The sequence below is a fragment of the Sprattus sprattus genome (assembly GCF_963457725.1).
Source record: "Sprattus sprattus genome assembly, chromosome: 18".
In the NCBI taxonomy this organism is placed as follows: Eukaryota; Metazoa; Chordata; class Actinopteri; order Clupeiformes; family Clupeidae; genus Sprattus; species Sprattus sprattus.
The window spans coordinates 23,784,923-23,805,034 of record NC_137916.1 but is presented as its reverse complement, the minus strand read 5'-3'; the positions used below and the strand labels follow the sequence as shown (position 1 = coordinate 23,805,034).

Genomic DNA, 20,112 nt, shown 5'->3' with positions numbered 1-20,112 from the left:
CCTGAAAGCCACTTCATCATGCTCTGGCAAGAAATCCAAGGGCTGTTAAATTCTAATTGAAATCAACGCTGTTTTGTTCGACTCACCAGAGTTGGAGAAGATTTTGCTGCCGTCTGCCGAGAAAGCCGCGCCGCACACGTTCCCACTGACCTTCATGCTCCGGATCACCTCCTTAGTCTGAAACAAGCCCATCACATTAGCCGTGACTATTCTAAAGGTCTCCGACTGAACTGTCAAAGTCCTCGACTGCAGGGTGCCTAAAGTATATTCTAAACACACACACACACACACACACACACACACACACACACACACACACACACACACACACACACACACACCTTCATGGTCATGAGGTGGAGATAACCTGAAGCACCAGTGAGCAGGAGAAACTCCCCCTCTGGAGAAATCTCAAACTCCTTCACCCTCTGTTCGCTCAACCCTGACAGAGAGAGAGAGAGGGAAGAGAAAGGGACAAAATAAATAGAGATGGATGGGAGAGAGAGAAAGCAAGAGAAATAAGGTGAGAGAAAGAGAGAGAGGCGAGGGAGAGGGGAAAAGGACATTTGTTCACACGTTGTGACCACTAAAACCCCAGAGAAAAAAGAAGACGCTACACAATAGCGACTATGGCTGTAATTGTCTATTCCACATTGTGATTATTTTCATAAAGGCCTAGGCCTGTCCTCACCTCTGACTGTGGGTACAGGTATGATCTTTCCCTCCATCATGTCGTAGATGTAGAAGAGCTTGTTTCTTAAGCCAGTGGCGATCACCTGCTCACCACTGGCACTGAAGCAGGCCTTATTTACCGGAAACCTCTCTAGGTGGATGCTCTGGATCTTAGGGTTGGTCTTACCGTCAACCTGGGACAGAAGGAGAGAAACAGGGAACAGGGATGAAACTCCCATCAACGCCAAATGGAAAATGACACATATTAAACATCCAAAAGATGGTTATGAACACCTAACTAACACCTAAAACTTGTTTACAGGTATGACAGCTGTGCTAGTTTTCACTCAAAATAAGTCTCAAAACTATGAAACCTCACCTGAAAGAGAGATATGGATTGGTCCAGCCCTGCTGTCATGACAACCTGAGCGGAGGGGTGAAACTGGACAGTGGTCAGACGGTCTTCTGCAGGCCGGTCGTTGTTAGCGTTCAGGCACTTCTTGATCTGGGACAAGATCATAAGGCATGTTTAGATGGCACATCAAACCTTGACCGGCTGAAGACCTTTCATCCATTAACATACACATACATCATGTTTAACATCAAAGTACTAGTGATAGGAGACAGAGCAGCAGGATGTAGAGTTATCCAACACACATGGAAGAATTAGGGGGATTGTTTAGCATAATGTTACCCTTAGAATTCCTTTGGGGAGACTCTCGGACGTTCCCACAAAGTTGCCAGTCTTACGCAACAAGTTGTCCTCATCATCCTCGTCTTCATCGTCAACTTCTTCAGGAGGAAAGGGGACAAAGAGCAGGTATGAATGCAAACCACACTTTTCACAGACAACTTACATAACAAATAGAACATATGGGTTAATGTCTATGCCTAAAGTGTAACTATATCAGGCTTACATAACAAATACAGCATATGGGCTCTATATATTGGTAACTATATAAGGCTTATCCCTCAGATTTCTAATATGGCCACAGCCATTCCTCCATTCTGTGTACCAATTCCACTGTCTGTATCTTCTTTACCTTTTTTCTTCCTCTTCTTTTGCACTTCGGTCTCTGCCCAGGAGGGAGCTCCACCCATAGCTTTTTGAAACCTTGAAAACAACGAAGAGAACAAAAAGGCTCACTAAAGACAATAATAATCATAATATTACATTGTAATAATATTGTATAATATAAAACTATTAATATTATTATATTTCATATGAATATATTAATAACAGCTGCATTCTGAGATACATTTAAGAAACAGGGCAGGTGTCATCAGAGGGGGAAAGCTTGAATAGGTTCTTCTGAGTGAGAACTACATTGCACTGAGTGCATGCATGCATTCTAAATAAACACGTGACAGCACTTACTGTTCTTTTAGTCTCTGTTGCAGTTTCTGTTTGTTCATCCTGGACTCAGCATCACTTTTGGTGAAGTCCTTACGGAACCGGTGGGCCATGTCCACACTTAAAGAGAAATTAACTCATTTAACTTTGAAGAATAACAAATGAACGACAACTTTCACAGAAAAGTCATTCAAAAAGCCAGAAGACATCGTGTGCATAGACTCAGAGTAGCAGGACATTATAAGCGTTTAGCTCAAACCAAATAATTCAGCATTATAGGATCAATACAAGAAAATAAAATGTTACAAACATGGACTAACCAGAGAAGAGACAATTTTTTTATGTTCGAAACTATAACAATCAACAGTGGACAACTGCATTTTGCATACCTGATCAAATAACATCAGCATAATTTAGTTCAAACATACTACACTTACTCTTCTTCAACTTCATCATCGTCATCCTGCCACACGGCTTTCCGAGCCAATGGGACCTGCAGTCGTGCTCCGTTCACTGTCTCCTCATCACTGGATTCATCCTCGTCTAGCAAGCTAGTCCTCACGTCATCTGCTGCATGCTGATGGTGTATAGTAAGGTACACACACACGCACACACGTGTCACAGGTCATTGTTATCTGACTACCAAAGAGGCAGATGATTAAATGACTTTAAGCAAACAAAGTACTGCAGCTATCGTATACCGGAGTATGCATCATTCCAATGAGCGTTTAGAAAACATGTAACATTGGGTACAACACTTGAGGTGGTGAAACAGTGGACCTACCTACATCACCTTAAGTTTAATGCAAAATACCTCCAACTTGAACGTTGGAAGGACAAGACTTTCACGACTAACGTTAACGTTCCTCTTAACTTACCTCAAGTCTTTCCACCAGCTCGTCCTCAGCACCGAAGACCAGATCTTCCAGGATTTTGACGGAAGCATCTTTCTCCCCCAGGGTTTTGACCAACCTCGCGTTATTTTCTCTTTTACTTGCTTCTTGTTCCAAGTCTACCTCTGGGTCTGGAGCCCTCTTCCTTCCTTGTCTAACGTGGGGCAAGAGTGTTGCCATGTTGTACAAGACCTAGCTAGCTAATGTTTAAAAAACTAACGAATAGAAAAAGATGTATAACTGTAGCAACTGTTAATGTTTTGATATTCTAGATTGCCATGAGTCCTCCTACATAAAAGTGTGCGTTTTTATGAAGTACAAATAATGGTCTTCAGAAGACCTAGAGTTAACTTCACCATTCCAACTGATGCTCACTGTTTACCACATGGGCTATTCAGAATTTCCGGTTGTGTGACCTGTGAACCCGGAAACTATATCAATCTTGATACTACAAAGTCGTGCCACTAGATGACGATATTGGGTAAAAAATGAATTGCTCTTGTAGCTGCCAAATGTGAGGACCCTGCCTGATGTGAGTCCGCCAATAGGATGTCTAGAGTCCGCCGCTGCCTGATGTGAGTCCGCATGCGCAAACACAAACGGTTTACGGCAGAAGGCTCAGGAGCAAACTATCCAAGACGTGCATTCTCATACATGGTTTAATATCAACGTATCTGGCTTCTCTTAACGCATAATGTAGGTTTATTTAACGTAGTGTTTTATAATTTTGTCAACGGTTTACAGCATAAGGCTCAGTGTCAACATATGGGGCTATGTTGTATTACTGTTACTAGTAGGCTAATGAATGCACTGCTTAACTAATAATTCAATAAACATGAAGCTTAACATCATAAACCTTGGTGGATTTCAAACGTAAACAAATGCGCTTGTCATTCCACTTCATGCTGTAGCCTACACCACCAGCATTACCTGGCTCGTTGTACTACAATAGTGTCGCAAAGTTTGCGCATGCGGCCTCACATCAGGCAGGTCCTCACATTTGGCAGCTACAGCTCTCATTCTCAGTCAATTTCAACCAAATGGTGAAACATTCTAATATGTTTCAATAAAAGACGTTTTACTCTTTAGAATCACCCTTGCATTGAAAGATTACACGCCCTTAAATTATATTTCAGCCATGTAAAGTCATAACACTGCCGTGTCGCAGTGGAAATATCAATGCATGCTCAAAGCACAAACCCTGGTTCCTCAAAATGTACGGTCATTGGTAAGAACCAGAACATGGAGGACTGGAGGCAGACTCAGCCCCCACGTCAGTCATTTTTCGCTGAGGCCCATCCCCTCGCTGCATCTGCTCTGTATAAAAGCTTAGATCTGCCCTCCATCCTGTCTCGGACGATTTTGGACGGTTGATCTTTTGGTGTTTCCTGACAGTACCGGTGGATTAATAAGGTGTGTTGTTGGCATCGTTAATTATTCTGATTGTTTGCCCTTTGTTGGACAATTGAATTGACTAAATTCCAACCAACTAACTCGTTGACCTGTTTCAAATTTTAGTTTTTAAGATCAGAACAGAGATTGCAAAGTGTCAAAAATTGTGAATGTTCGGTAACGTTAAATCTCCTTTCATTTAAGTACCAAACTAAATCGGAATGTTGAAGTTGCATAAATACAACTTAATCAATGCTGGTAATATAAACTGAGTACATGTTGCACTTGCAATTATGACTCTATTTGTATGTAACATTGGGTAGCAATGTAACGTCAAGATTTGCCGGCTGCTATACTTTCGTTTTTTGCCCAGCAGGTTACACGTTAGCTTCTAGCTAACCGGCTTATGGCTACATTCCTGTAAACCAATCAGTTGCTGCTAGTAATTTCATTGAGGCGTAATTAGATAATCTGATCCTGGACATCCACACGAGTAAATCTTGTACTTAATCTATTGTGGAGTTCATTGGCAGCTTTAACTAACTTCGGTGTACCATGTGGCTTAAAACATGGCTGCCGCCTTGACAATGGACTAGGCCGGGTGAACGCTAGCATTATGTACGGAGTTTGCGCTCATAGGTTGCTAACTAGCTGATGGATTTTCACACCGTGACACGATTCATTCATAACTGCATTGTCCAGATTCAGTGCTGTTGTGTTAAAATCCTGACGCCCAGTTTATGCCATCAGATCCTTCCTGTCAGTTGCCCAGATTGGTCTCTGCAGGGTGCGGTACCTCACTTAGCTTTGTACATAATGCACTTTGTGTCCCTGTACTGCATTGCATAATATTAAAAGTGGTTAAGTCGCTGTTGACCCGAGTTCTCTGCCTTTAATGGTAATGAGTTCTTTTTTTAATTATGTAAGAGACCAGACCTCTGATTCCATTCCACTAGGGAAATTAGGACAAAGGACCAGGCCAAGCGTGAGGTTGGCAATCAGTCTGGAAATAAACGCAGGGTGTCAGTAGGCCAAGGACGCGCATCATGTAAAATGAGAATCGCTTTTGCATACTTTTTCGTGATCTGAACTTAATTTGGCTGCAAATTACCCGTGTGCATGTCATCCAGTATCCTGTTCAGAGGTTTAAGTGAAGGCTGTGCATGTATGCACCCCAGTCACATTGAAGACTTGCTTTCTTGCTGCAGGGCTTTGCTTCATCTGTGTTCTGGATCAGTAACTGAATTGCACTGTTCTTGTTTTCAGCATCATGGCAGACGAACGTACCTTCATTGCCATCAAGCCCGATGGTGTGCAGAGGGGCCTGGTCGGCGAGATCATCAAGCGCTTTGAGCAGAAGGGCTTCAAGCTGGTGGCCATGAAGTTCCTTATGGTAAGGCGCTATACTACTTTATTTAAATCTGTTATGTAGGGAATCCCTCTAGCCCTACACGTGAAGAGTCTTTGTGGGCTGAAATGACAGTTGGTCTTTGAAATGGATTGGATTTCTGATGGAACCCAGCCAGATAAACTCCTGGGTGATGTCTAATGTACCAAGTCTTATGCTTTCCAAAAACGAAAAACTAAACTATAGTATCCAAAAGCTAAGCCAACAAACTGAGCTGGGTCCAGACTGTAAGCAATGGAGGTTGTGCAGTTACTGATTGGAGTACGTGTGACTTGAATATTGGAGTTTTTTTTTTTTTTTGAATATATTTTTTTTCTGTTGCGCCAGGCTTCTGAGGAGCTCCTGAAGCAGCACTACATCGACCTGAAGGATCGTCCTTTCTACCCCGGCCTCTGCAAGTACATGGCCTCTGGCCCCGTGGTTGCCATGGTAAGTAATAGAGAATTGTCTTTGCTCTTACCAAGGGCGACTTGTCTGAAACCTTGCATGGCATCATATCCAGTGATCCTGGGCTAATCGTAACCTCAAAGTGTGTTAAATTATGTTCCTTGGTTGCATCATTTTCTTCTGCTTGTGAAGTTGTGTCTTGCAAATTGACAGCTGACTTTTGTCCTCCATGCTAGGTGTGGGAGGGTCTGAATGCCGTGAAGACTGGCAGAGTGATGCTGGGTGAGACCAACCCCGCAGACTCTAAGCCCGGCACCATCCGTGGAGACTTCTGTATCCAGGTTGGCAGGTGGGTCCCTCCATGATTCATGTGCTGGGTGGTGAGCACCCTTTGCTGCACTGATTAATCCAGGCATCCACGCATGACTTGTTTTCACAGCTGTATCTGGGTGCAGTGTTTTTAAACATGGCTCCCACGGATGAGCTGCCTGGCGTGCTGACTCTGCGCTTTGTTTTGCAGGAACATCATCCACGGCAGCGACTCTGTAGAGAGTGCCAAGAACGAGGCGGCTCTGTGGTTCAAGCCCGAGGAGTTGGCCGCCTACAAGAGCTGTGCCGTTGACTGGATCTACGAGTAAACGGAACATCCCACTTTTTTAAATGTCCAATCCAACCTTGTAGCGAGACCTTGTATTTGCACGATGATTGACTGACTTCTCCATTCTGTATGCTGTAGACCAGCTCACGTGTTCATTCTTATTGTCCTTGTGGCGACTGCAGAGCACTTGTGGAATATAAAAAAAAATCATGTATCCAGCATGGTGTTTTTTTTTATACTCATTAAAGCTGAATGACAACTGGAGTATATTGTAGTGTGTCGTTTGTGGAAAAGGTAAAATGCAACAAGGTTTGTTACTATGAAGATTTACAGTTTTTTGGGGGGGGGGAGGTGTAGTTAAAGACAAATATTCTATTCTAAAAGGCTTATGATGTATCAACGACATCCTAATGGACTCACTTAACTCGTTTTCAACAGGATGATGCTAAATATGTTTGTGTGTGGAAAGCATTTCAGGACTGCTTCCACATAGTTATCTGCCCCTAACAAGTCTAATGGTCTACGCACACACTCCTAAACCATGTTTACACCTGTAGTCTACAGCAGTGGTTCTCAACCTTTTTTGCTCCATGACCCACATTTTTTGATACCAGTGCAGTTGCGACCCACAAATTAATAATCAGCAAGAATCATCAGGCCAATAATTTAACAATTGTATTATTATTTTATGATTCCTACTTCTAAGCTTAATACTATACCACTGTTTTACCATTGAAAACACATGCAACTGTTTAAAAGTCAGGATCAGTGACTTCTGAACTTCTTTGAACAAAAATGGACTTAAGCCATACATTTTCAACTTCTTAAGAAGAATCCATGGACTTACATGTTCACCTTTTTAGTCAGAGATGGACAAACATGTTCCACTTATCACAGGACTTATGTTGATTTTCTAAATGAGAAATCCTTACTTACATGCTCAACTTCTTAATGAGAAATGGACATGTTCAAATAGTAAATGAGATCCCTGAATGTTTTCCTGTCATCGAGACTGCCCCATCCGTTGTCACACCAACATACTTTGACCAGGAGAGCTGACTGAGTTAAAGTATGTGTCCATTGCAGAAAAAAATCTATGCTGCCTGCAGTGGTAAATGTTGGCAAATCTGAATTAAATAAGATCTGCTCTTCAAAGTCATCATTCTGCACATACCGCACGTAAACCAAGAGAATGGCATGGCTAGCCACGTCTGTGGATTCATCGAGTTGTAAAGGCGATAAAGTCAAAAGCGCAGAGACGTTCAGTGATCTATTGCTCAACATCATTTGACATATCCATGTCACATATCCTCACATGAACAGTGTGGGAATTGTCTTTAAGTTCGCTGCTTCTTTTTCACCTATGAGTGCAGTGCACAAATCGATGGCAACTTCTGCAACCGTATGGGACGTTTTGCTCTGAGCTAGTCGGTAGGAGACCAGCTAGGATGCACGCAGTTGGCCTGCTTTGTTTCAAAATGTATCTGCAATTTCGAAGGCTTCAGGCTTTCAGTAGCCAGTATTTCGTTGCATAACACACACAACGGCGAGTGCTCACCATTCTTCACGCAATATGTAAATCCATATTTCAGAAATACCGGGTCACAAGCCTGAAAAACTCCCTCTTTGGTTCTTCAGAAGAAATCATATCTGAGCTGGTACTCGTTTTACACGAAGATACTCTGTTGACTTTTTGCCTACACTAGTCGCCTCTAGACATTCTCCGGGCATGTCAGAGCATATGTTGATACATGTTGATACATTTGAAATATCTTATATGCAAATTTTATTGGCTGAATGTTCGAACATGTTATTGTTAGATAGGCCTTCGTGCAGAACCATTGCCGGCTTCTGTAGTTTAATGTCAGAACTGGGGACAGGGATTCCCTAATGGACAGAGGGAGCATTGCTTGAAAAAAAAGTTTTACATTTAGAATTCGTCTTGCGACCCTTTCAGAAACTCCGGCGACCCAAATTTGGGTCGCGACCCAAGGGTTGAGAACCACTGGTCTACAGCACTGCTTCAACTGAAGGACAAATTGGTCGGCTGGGGGGCAGAACTCGATTTGCCCTTGATGGAGGATGCTATGAAGGGTTAACATTTCAATCATATCTGCCCTGTTCTTATGTACCAGGGCGTTCAGGGAAGCTGGGTCGTCAGCTTGGCTGTGAAAAATACTCTGTTGTGAGTTAGTGGAGTACATTGAGCTAACAGTAATGCAGTCTAATACATAATTCCTGCAATACATCTTAGGAAGCTTATATTCAGTATTTGTTTCACTTCAGTTTGAAGTGTTTATTCAACTGTGTTTTGGAGGCTGTAGTTTGCGGTGCTGTTGAACTGTAGGGGAGAGTGGGGTGATTAGTGCCAGCGGGGAAGTTGTGCCACCCCTTATTTTCTAGGGGAACCATAGAAAAAATTGCTCAGGTGACCACATTTGAGTCAGCCATTTAACTCATCCTGCAGAGTAGAGAGCCTCTTTGCATGAGAAGCACATTTAAGTTCCAAAAAAATGTTTTTGCCTTCCAAAGTCAAATTTCTATGATCAGTTATAGGCAAGTTTAAAAACATTTCACACATGTTTAAGTGCTTTGGTAAGCTACACTATGAGTCTATATAGCTAGCACGATTTAAGCTCAAAACAGCTGGATGATGCATTTTTTTCCAAAAAGCTGGGATTGGGGTGATTTGATCCAAAGGGCCTGGATTAAGTTGTGCCAGTGATCTGTATAGAGAATTGCATTCAATTTGGTCTTCATTTTAATTTCATTTTGTTCTGAACATGTGTTCATGTAAATTACCTTTAAATAGAATTGACTCAACTCAACTTTGTTCTGATGTGTTCAGGAAGGCCTAGGCCTTGTTTAAGAAAATTGACCTGTGCTCATGGCGCAATAGGCTTGTAGAAATTCGGCCTTTGATGTTGTAAAATAACTTTAAATAAACCTTAAATTAGTAATTTTGCATTGAATTTGTCTAGCTTTTATATAGCATCAGTTTCTGAGATGCAAATATACTGTTTTACTTCAATAATCAATGGCATAATTTACCCCGATGTATTCTCTCTAAAGGCACAACTTACCCCGCACCGGGGACAAGTTGTGCCACGAGACCATATTTCTTAAATACTATATTTCAGACCCAAATTGAGTGTTCCCAAGGATGCACCACATCCTGAAATATATGTACATATTTAAGTTGGAAGCATTACTGTCATGGCCTTGCTTAAAAGTCACTTTAAGTAAAAAAAACTGGCACAACTCACCCCACTCTCCTCTATTGCGTTGTACTGACACGTTCTATTATTTTGACCAACCCATTAGTGGGTCACATCACATCCCATCACATTATTGTGTTTAATTAATTACAGTTTAGCAGCATCACACAGTGCACCCTCCATGATCATTCAGTTGAATCGCCACCTCGAAAATATGGAAAGCCAAAAATGACATAATTAAAAATAAATACATATGGAAAAATGTGAGTCATAAATAAATAAAATGACTAAAAATGCACCAAAGAAAAGCATTAGAAAAAATATATCATGCAGTTATGTGAATGGAAATGGAAAATGAGTCCTTTTTATTTACTGTTACATTTATTTACGCTTACATTAATTCCCAAATACATTTCTTCCTCCTTTTATTTTTCTATTTATTTACACATTTTTTACCGTACTATTTCCCGTACCGTATTTATTTCTTCTCGCGCCTTTTTACATTTCTTTCTCCTACATTTACATTTCTGGCTGTATTTATTTCTGGCTGCATTTATTTCTGTATTCATTCTTGTCTCGGTATGCAAATGAGGTGGGCTATCATTGGCCAGCGCACCGTCTCTCTCATTGGTCGAGCTGCTTACCCCACTCTCCCCTAGCTCTGTATTCTTATAACCAAAGCTATGCAAGCTAACCAGCTAACTCACGTTAGTCACCTTCACACACACATATCACCTTCACACGCACTGATCATACCCAAGCTGTCAACCTTAACGTATGAGGTTTATCGTTTTGCTTGCCATGGTTCAGTTTGTTTAGCTAACGGAAGCTAAGCAGTGCACAGTTAGTTTAGCTAACGGAAGCTAACCAAGTTAAACAGTGCACCGTTAGTTTAGCTAACAGAAGCTTAGCAAGTTAACCACAACCAGTGCACATCAGCAGTTGAGATCCTTGTCCGCTCTCGTCAGCTTGGTTGTAACGTGAACGGCAGGACGTGATATATAGTTTTTGCAGAGCTTGGTCAACACAATATTCCCCCTAATGACAAGTGAGAAAAATCGCTGGATTTGTCACCCAAACCCATGAAATCAGGCCACACATAACGTGACGATTGTAATAACTCTAAGGCAATGTGTGCAGCTCTTTAACTTTCTCAAAAAGTTGATAGATAGTCTCTTTATTGATCCCTCGTGGAAATGAACTGTCGTGCATCTACAATGAAAGTACTATACACCAAAGCTATAAAATGAGACGTTTGCGTCCCCTATTTTGTTGCTACATCCCACTGCACAACAGGTAGCGGGAATCTTCGTTTGAGTATGGCGTATTGTAGCGAGCGAGCAGGGTAAGAAATCTGGAGTCAAGGTCTCAGCCACATAGACATCCTATTACGCTCAGCCATCTCTGCGAAGCCTCGAAGCTCCCTTGCCACCATACTCCAAGTGATCGGTGGATTCATTAAAAAAAATAGTGATTCAAATTGCATCAAAATAGCTTTCAATCTCTTCCGATCTCTCCATACAGCTTCTCAGTTCTCACCAACACTTAGGCCAGAGGCCTAGCGAGACCAATGAGCGACACGGTGCGCTGGCCAATGATAGCCCACCTCATTTGCATACCGAGACAAGAATGAATACAGAAATAAATGCAGCCAGAAATAAATACAGCCAGAAATGTAAATGTAGGAGAAAGAAATGTAAAAAGGCGCGAGAAGAAATAAATACGGTACGGGAAATAGTACGGTAAAAAATGTGTAAATAAATAGAAAAATAAAAGGAGGAAGAAATGTATTTGGGAATTAATGTAAGCGTAAATAAATGTAACAGTAAATAAAAAGGACTCATTTTCCATTTCCATTCACATAACTGCATGATATATTTTTTCTAATGCTTTTCTTTGGTGCATTTTTAGTCATTTTATTTATTTATGACTCACATTTTTCCATATGTATTTATTTTTAATTATGTCATTTTTGGCTTTCCATATCCTTCAGTCAAGGCATGATGATCTCTCGCTACAAGTTTCACCTGTTAGTGTTTTTTTTTTTTTTTGCTTGTGGAGTAAAGTGCAGTTGAGAGGCGCTTTTCTCCAGGGGACAGATTACACTTAACTGTCATATTTTTCTCTTTTCATGGATACAAAAAAAATGCTGTGATTAGAATACGGGACTGGATCTGTCCCTGACGGGAGAAAACAAAATTACGCTTAATACGGGATGTCCCGGACAATTCGGGACGTTTGGCAACCCTACTTGCACCTTAGTTATAACATATTTGAGTGTGCTAACATTAGCAATAACGTCAGCTAAACATAGAACAAAAAGTAAGGAAATTTGTGTTTGGTAGATTATTTATTTGTTGTAACAATGCTTCTTTTAAAAATGTGCCAAAATTCTCATATTCTCCTGTTTTTTCATGGGCACAACCCGCATGCTCAGCTCTGCTGCTCATCCCCCAAATGCATGTTCCTTACAAATGTGGCAGCATTTAAAAGGGAAATAAACAGACTTTCCAACGGTATAACATGTATTGCCAAGAAGCAATGTTACAACAAATAAATAATCTACCAAATAGGAGAATTTTGTGCCACATACTCAGCTGTGCTGCTCATCCCACAGATGCATGTTCCTTACAAACATGGCCCCATTTAATAGGGCACTAAACAGGCTTTCTAATGGTATAAGATTTATTGCCATGACGCATTGTTACAACAAAGAAATTATCTACCAAACTAAAAATTCCAATAGGCTGTTTAGTAGTGGCAGAGAAGATTTGGCACATTTTTCATGGGCGCACCCCACATGCTCAGCTCTGCTGCTCATCCCCCAAATGCATGTTGCTTACAAATGTGGCAGCATTTAAAAGGGAACTAAACAGGCTTTCCAACGGTATAAGATTTATTGCCGAGAAGCATTGTTACAACAAAGAAATAATCTACCAAACACAAATGTCCTTACTTTTTGTTCTATGTATAGTTCGAGGAGTATGCATAAATTAACCATTAAATTAGCAACACATTTCCCGTATTTAACAATGATTAAAACAGGGACTCACCTAAAGGGGTGCACAGGCATCATCTCACAGTTTCTTTCTCTTAATTTCTTTCTGCCTCTGACTCCTGTTTTCGAAAAGTTGACATAGCCTACTGTCAAAGGAAAGGGCACGCAGGCGAGCTTGGAAAGTTGAGTGTTCATTTGTTTGTTATTTTTTAAGGCCATGACACAATCAAACTGAAAGCAAGAGTTGAGCAGGCAAAGGACCCACTATAGTACAACATTAACTACTTCTTTATTTGAGAAATTAAGACAAAGGACCAGGCCATGCGAGAGGTTGGCAAGCAGTCTGGAAATAAACGCAGGTGGTCAGCAAGCCCAAGGACACAGATCATGTAACATAAGAATAGCTTATGCATACTTTCCGTGATCTGCTACTTTATATGGCTGCGAATGACATCTGTGCATGTCATCCAGTGTCATGTTCAGAGGTTAAAGTGAGGGCTGTGCATGCATGCAACCCAGTCACATTGAAGACTTTCTTGCTGCAGGGCTTTGCTTCCTCTGTGTTCTGGATCAGTAACTGAATTGCACTGTTCTTGTTTTCAGCATCATGGCAGACGAACGTACCTTCATTGCCATCAAGCCCGATGGTGTGCAGAGGGGCCTGGTCGGGGAGATCATCAAGCGCTTTGAGCAGAAGGGCTTCAAGCTGGTGGCCATGAAGTTCCTTGTGGTAAGGCACTATACTTTATCTGAATCTGCAGATAAAGTAGGGAATCCCTCTAGCCCCGCATGTGAAGAGTTTTGGTGGTGCTGAAATGACAGTTGGTCTTTGGAATGGATTTGATTCCTCATGGAATGGAGGCAGATAAGCTCCTGGGTGGTATCAAGTCTTATGCGTTCCAAACATTGAAGACTAAACTATAGTATCCAAAAGCCAAGCCAATAAACTCAGCCGGGTCCAGACTGCACGCAATGGAGGTTGAGCAGTTACTGATTGAAGTGCGTGTGACTTGCCTATTTAGCAGTTTATTTTCTGTTGCTCCAGGCTTCTGAGGATCTCGTGAAGCAGCACTACATCGACCTGAAGGATCTTCCTTTCTACGCCGGCCTCTGCAAGTACACAACCTCTGGCCCCGTGGTTGCCATGGTGAGGACTAGAGGATTGTCTTTGCTCTTACCAAGGGCCAACTTGTCTGAAACAAATGCTTGACCTTGCCGGGCCTCATATCCATTGATCCTGGGCTAATCGTAACCTTATAGTTTGTCAAAAGATGTTCCTTGGTTTCAACATTTTCTTCTGCTTCTTCAGCTAGTTAAGTTGTGTCTTAGACTCAAAGGGCAAATTGACAGTTGACTGTTGTCCCCCATGCTAGGTGTGGGAGGGTCTGAATGCCGTGAAGAATGGCAGAGTGATGCTGGGTGAGACCAACCCCGCAGACTCTAAGCCCGGCACCATCCGTGGAGACTTCTGTGTCCAGGTTGGCAGGTGGGTCCCTCTCCATGATGTTCCTGTCCTTTAGGCTTGTGGTGTTTAATTCCAAATGCACACAATTATGGCTTTGTACACATCTGTATTCCTCTAGTCTTTTGGGGTTGCATCAAATTGCGACGTTGCTTTTTTGGTTAGTTTCCATCAACATTTGGCATGCCTGCCTTCTCAAACTATTCTTCAATGCTGTTTTATCTGCATGGAAACTCTATGCAAACAAGTGGGTCCTCTGAATATGCATGTGCTGGGTGGTGAGCACCCTTCACTGCACTGATTAATCAAGGTATCCCCACATGATTGGTTTTCACGGCTGCCTCTGGGTGCGGTATTTTGTAAACGGATGAGCTGCCTGCCTTGCTGACTCTGCGCTTTGTTTTTGCAGGAACATCATCCATGGCAGCGACTCAGTAGAGAGTGCCAAGAAGGAGGTGGGTCTGTGGTTCAAGCCCGAGGAGATTGCCACCTACAAGAGCTGTGCAGTTGACTTCATCTACGAGTAAAAGGAACATCCCACTTTTTTTTTAAATGTCCATCCAACCTTTTGGCGCGATCTTGTATTTGCACGACGATTGACTGACTCTTCTCCATTCTGTATGCTGTAGACCAGGTCACGTGTTCATTCTTATTGTCCTTGTGGCGACAGAGCACTTGTGAAATATAAAAAAAATCATGTATCCAGCATGGTGGTTTTTTATACACATTAAAGCTGAATGACAACTGGAGTATGTTGTAGTGTGTCGTTTGTGCAAAGGTTAAATGCATCTAGGTTTGTTACTATGAATACTTACAGGTTTTATTTTCTTTGGGGACAAATATTCCATTGTAAAAGGCTTATGATGCATCAACAACATCCTAATGGACACACTTAACTAGGGGTGTCACGATAACAAAAATTCAGTAGTCGGTACCAATACCAGTAAAATAACACGATTCTCGATACCACGGTAAAAAAAAAAGGATTTTCCCAGATTCCATGCACTTCAACTTCAAACATGAAGTTCTTTATTAAAATATGTGAAAAATAGAAAAATGTCAAGACATACGAAACATGTGCAATAGAGCATAGCACAACAAAATAAAGTGCGATTAATGGTTATAGTGCAACAGCTAGTGACCCCAGACACATTCGAGACTTCCAGGCATCTTTTCAAAAGGTACTGTGCAAAAACAACAGTACAAAACCGTGGATAAAACAGTGCAGCCATTCAGCTAACAAGATGAACATGAGTTTTGAGCTTCTTAAATGACGTATTAAATATAAAATAAATCAATGTTCACGGTGGTGGCGGCGCAATTCCAGCTGGGGGGGGGGGGGGGGGGGGGGGGGTGTAGTTTAAGATGCCCACAAATATTCTATTGTAAAAGGCTTATGATGTATCAGACATCCTTAACTAGTTTTCAACAGGATGATGCTAAATATGTTCAGGTGGTGTGTGTGTAGAAAGCATTTCAGGACTGTGCTTCCGCATAGTGTAATGGTCTATGCACGCACTCTGCCATTTGGTTACGTTCATATCACAATTAAAGGAAAAAAAATACACTTTCAGTGCAAATAGTGGGTGACTTCTAAAAAGGAACATGCTTACATTTTCAGCTATGTATAGCAAACTTGTACATATCTCAACCATGCCTACACTAACCTACAGCACTGTGTTTACACCTGTAGCCTATAGCACTGCTTCAACTGTAGGACCAATTGCTCAGCTGGGGGGGCAGAACTCGATATGCCCTTGGTTGGAGGATGCTGTGAAGGGTTAACATTTCAATCATATCTGCCCTGTTCTTACGTCCCAGGGGCATTAAGGGAAGCTGGGTTGTCAGCTCGGCTGTGAAATATACTCCGTTGTGAGTTAGTGGAGTACATTGAGCTAACAGTAATGCAGTCTAATGCATCATTCCTGCAATTCATCTTGTATCCTTCAGGAAGCTTACACTCAGTGTTTGTTTCACTTCAATTTCAATTCTATTATTTTGACCAACCCATTTCAATCAGTGGGGCTGGGCATAATAACACACTATTGTGTTTATTTCAATACAGTTTAGGAGCATCACACAGTGCACCATCCAATGGTTATACAGTTGAATCGCCATTCGCCATCTCTTGAAAAACAGTTTCAACATAAACTGAATATAAGCCATGAAGGAGGAATTATGGCAGGACTGTGGTGCTACACTGCATTATTAAAAAAAGAAAAGTGTAGCTAATAAAATTCCATCTGAGTATTTTGCTACAGTTCTTAATATTTTGTATCTCAAGTTGTAAAACTCCACTTTAATATATTAGGTGTCAGGTATTTATTATTGCTGTCCATTAACAAAAGTTAGGAGCTATTGCTATATTTGGAAGTTACCTTACTAACTGAGTAATCCTGCTTGGTGCAAAACCACCGTCTGACTGGACACTGTATACAAAACCAAGGCTGACATTCTTTGACACTTTCCCATTTTTTATACTTTTTTAGTTTGAAATTTGAAAAAACGTTTTCTATGTGGCTTTAATTAAGCAAATAAGATTTCTTTCTAGGGTAGCTTTGCTGTAGTTTAACTTAGCTATGCTTTGAAAGAAGCTTCCCCAACACTGCGTCTAGGTAAACAATCCACATATATGCAAACACTTAACTGACAGTAAACAGGAGCTGAAATGTTTCAATAATTCCTCATTTCTAATTTCATTACATTTTCACAGGCCCATTTGAGCAACATGTTTACAACCTGCGTGACTATAAGATAAGAGCCTAATAGGCCATGACACAATCAAACTGAAAGCAAGAGTTGAGCAGGCAAAGGACCCTCTATAGTACAACATTAACTGCTTCTTTATTTGAGAAATTCAGACAAAGGACCAGGCCATGCGTGAGGTTGGTAAGCAGTCTGGAAATAAACGCAGGCCAAGGGCACACATATCATGTAACATAAGAATAGCTTATGCATACTTTCCGTGAGCTGCCACTTAATTTGGCTGCAAATGATATGTGTGCTCATCGGGTCATGAATCTTCAAAAGTTGAACAGGCAAAGGGCCCACTATAGTACAACATTAACGCCTTCTTTATTTGAGAATCATTTAGTAATCAAACACCAACAGCTGATGGAAGTTAGTGTTAGTGAATTCAAAATTCACTCACAATCCAGTGGTTACACATATATAGTATATAGTATATACATAACCCTACATAAAATTATAACGTCTGTGACCAGCCCTAAAAAAAGGCATCCAGCCAATCAGGTTGAGAATGCTCCTGTCAATCACGAATCCTGCCTGGGGCTGCACATGTTCAGAGAGCACAGGAGGTGTATTTCCTGGAAGTGGGTTTTCAAAACGGTTAACATCCATTCAAAACACAGAGAGTGAAGTCTGAAGTTAACGCCACGCGCCTTGTGTCAAAGATCCAGGGTGTATCACTTACATGCCATAAAAAAGTGTTTATCCATGAAATGCCATAAAGGATTACGAGTTTACATTACTTTATTAGCCTACTGTCTGTCAAAGGTTACAGAGTGTGTGGTGTTAATGTGTATCATGTCTGCAGTGGTGTACTATTAGACGAATAAAACCAGATTTTTTTTTTACTGATATCTAGGGTTACATCCTTCTTTATAGGCCTTGCCAATCATCAGACCAAAACAGATCAAATAATCTGACATATTCTTTTATTCAGTGTTAAAAAAGTGAATAAACCTTTACACATAATTGTAATGCTTTGCCACATCCATGCTAAAGAAAGACTTGATTAAAAAAATGAAACTAAAACATCTATACTTCTTTCTCCAGATACATATATTTTTAAAATTTTGTACATATTCGATAGAGCTGGGTAAATCTCAAGTTCACGGGACATTGATCATGGGAAAATCATATGTTCACTATTAAAAAACACAGAAAAAGGTACAAACCCATTTTTTTTGTGTATATTCCCACAAGATCCATGCAGAGAAAGGGATACATGTTTAAATTAAGCCCATACAAATCATTCTATTTGTATCCAAAAATACAAGAATACGAGAAGATAAACTCAATTTCTTCACCATAATCACAGTTTCTGAAAATCATTCCATTCTTATGAAAAGATTAGTCACTTTATCAAATATATAGCACCAGAATACAAAGACGGCATGATGGGGTTCGACATTTAAAAAAGCACACGTAAACTCACACCCACCCATACCCACACTATCATACATACACACACAGAAACCCGTGTAGTCAAGACGACCAAAAGTTACACAAGACTAACAACTTTCAAAAACAAAATCACACGCAAGACAACTAGATGCTAGTACTGGTGCATGCACTGCGTTTGGTTTCCCCGTCTTGTTTTGTCTGAATGAAAAGTTTCGCTGAACCACCATCTTATGGTCACCGTCTGGGGGTAAGCATCTTTCAGTACTACAGTCTAAGGTTTTGTGCGTGTTACGTTTGACTCTATCCTCTCTCCAAGGCCCCCTATGCTTGCTGCATTACAACAGGCTCTACTCAAACTCTTCTTTTTCTGTAAAAGGCGAAAGAAGGCTGTACGTTGCCTGGGAACAGTCATGCCACATCCACAATTTGGTCTCTTTTTAAGCACAGTCAAACAATAGAAAAATGACCCTTTTCAAACGTGGTGCTCTTTGCCACATAGTTAGTTGCGCAATTATATTTAGAGATAGGTCTATATCGAAACAAAAACTTTTTTCTTGAGCCATATCAAGCCAAGGAGGCAGATACAAGTTTTAGATAATACCATGGGTGTGGCCTTATTGCTTGAAAGAGATCAAAAAAGACCTTAAGATCACCAACTGCTGCACGACATTCGCATTTCACGACTGGAATTTCACGCATTTCATCCTAATTACAACACAGAAAAGCACAGTTAACATACAACAAATTCGACGGATTCAACGTACAGTCAGCAAGCTCTAAAATGAGACATAAAAACTAAACCATACCAGACAGATAACAAAAACAGGTTCCACAAGCACATCACAAACTAAAGAAATAAAAAGACAGACAGATGTGTAACTACTAATACACGTTCACACATTGAAGCAAAAAGAAAAAACAATTAAAAAAAAAAAAAACAACACAACTGGCCCTAGACTGGTCAGTGTGTGACAAATTGAGAGTTCAGACTGACTTCTCAAAATAAATGTAGAAACAAACAAAATGGCCGACTCCCACATGAGGAATTAAAATTGAAGACCAACATGTTGGACCAGCAAAGAAAGAGACGAAAATCTAATATTCAGTTAGTTCCTGAGAGCAAAATGTCAACCTTACTGGTGTGTTGAATGGGAATGGAGCCCATCGCTTCTAAAGTTATAGAAATGTGGAATATCTAGTCCATGCCTTTGTGTTAATTAGCTATGTTCATTAAAATTTAAATAATAATATGTATGCAAATGTATCTCTCTCTCTCTCTCTGTGGTATGTATAATAGACAGTTCTGTATTCAAGGTGTGAATGAAATAACCCATTTGCGCAGTTTTTAATAAAATGTACTATATTTGTGAGATTTATTTTATGTCTACTCTGGAGAACATAGTCATAAAGAAGACATCGAGTCTATGTGACACAGATGTGTACCAAACACCGTCATACTGTGTATTTTGTCTGCTGTCCCATCCATAATTATCAGGAAGCACAGACAGACAGACACACACACACACACACCCCCACACACACACACATACACTTATTGTGGTCGCAAAAACAATTAGCTAT

At 40.9% G+C, this 20,112-nt stretch overlaps 3 protein-coding genes across 4 annotated transcripts in view; 2 read left to right on the top strand and 1 right to left on the bottom strand.

Moving 5' to 3' along the window:
* Nucleotides 1-13,153, bottom strand: part of utp18 (UTP18 small subunit processome component) — a 15,693-nt gene extending 2,540 nt beyond the window's left edge. Inside the window, exons 1-10 of one of the 2 annotated variants that reach the window (XM_080856057.1) lie at nucleotides 12,976-13,153; nucleotides 2,905-3,073; nucleotides 2,464-2,603; nucleotides 2,051-2,146; nucleotides 1,716-1,786; nucleotides 1,367-1,464; nucleotides 1,052-1,177; nucleotides 692-866; nucleotides 342-442; nucleotides 87-177 (exon numbers count right to left, since the gene is read on the bottom strand). In XM_080856057.1, the coding sequence (XP_080712183.1) occupies nucleotides 87-177; nucleotides 342-442; nucleotides 692-866; nucleotides 1,052-1,177; nucleotides 1,367-1,464; nucleotides 1,716-1,786; nucleotides 2,051-2,146; nucleotides 2,464-2,603; nucleotides 2,905-3,073; nucleotides 12,976-13,139 (1,231 nt within the window). In that variant the 5' untranslated portion in view covers nucleotides 13,140-13,153. Of the gene's footprint in view, nucleotides 1-86; nucleotides 178-341; nucleotides 443-691; nucleotides 867-1,051; nucleotides 1,178-1,366; nucleotides 1,465-1,715; nucleotides 1,787-2,050; nucleotides 2,147-2,463; nucleotides 2,604-2,904; nucleotides 3,592-12,975 lie in introns of those variants that run through there. The other variant, XM_080856058.1, reaches the window with a different exon arrangement.
* Nucleotides 4,187-6,968, top strand: LOC308379017 (nucleoside diphosphate kinase B). The gene is made up of 5 exons (XM_080856059.1): nucleotides 4,187-4,332; nucleotides 5,578-5,704; nucleotides 6,047-6,148; nucleotides 6,343-6,455; nucleotides 6,627-6,968. Exons 2-5 carry the CDS (start codon nucleotides 5,582-5,584, stop codon nucleotides 6,742-6,744), a joined length of 456 nt encoding a protein of 151 aa, XP_080712185.1. The 5' UTR covers nucleotides 4,187-4,332; nucleotides 5,578-5,581; the 3' UTR covers nucleotides 6,745-6,968.
* A 254-nt stretch (nucleotides 13,154-13,407) lies between the features above and the next one.
* On the top strand, nucleotides 13,408-15,131 carry LOC308379018 (nucleoside diphosphate kinase B-like). The gene is made up of 4 exons (XM_080856060.1): nucleotides 13,408-13,650; nucleotides 13,966-14,067; nucleotides 14,294-14,406; nucleotides 14,792-15,131. Exons 1-4 carry the CDS (start codon nucleotides 13,528-13,530, stop codon nucleotides 14,907-14,909), a joined length of 456 nt encoding a protein of 151 aa, XP_080712186.1. The 5' UTR covers nucleotides 13,408-13,527; the 3' UTR covers nucleotides 14,910-15,131.
* Nucleotides 15,132-20,112: the final 4,981 nt, after the last annotated feature.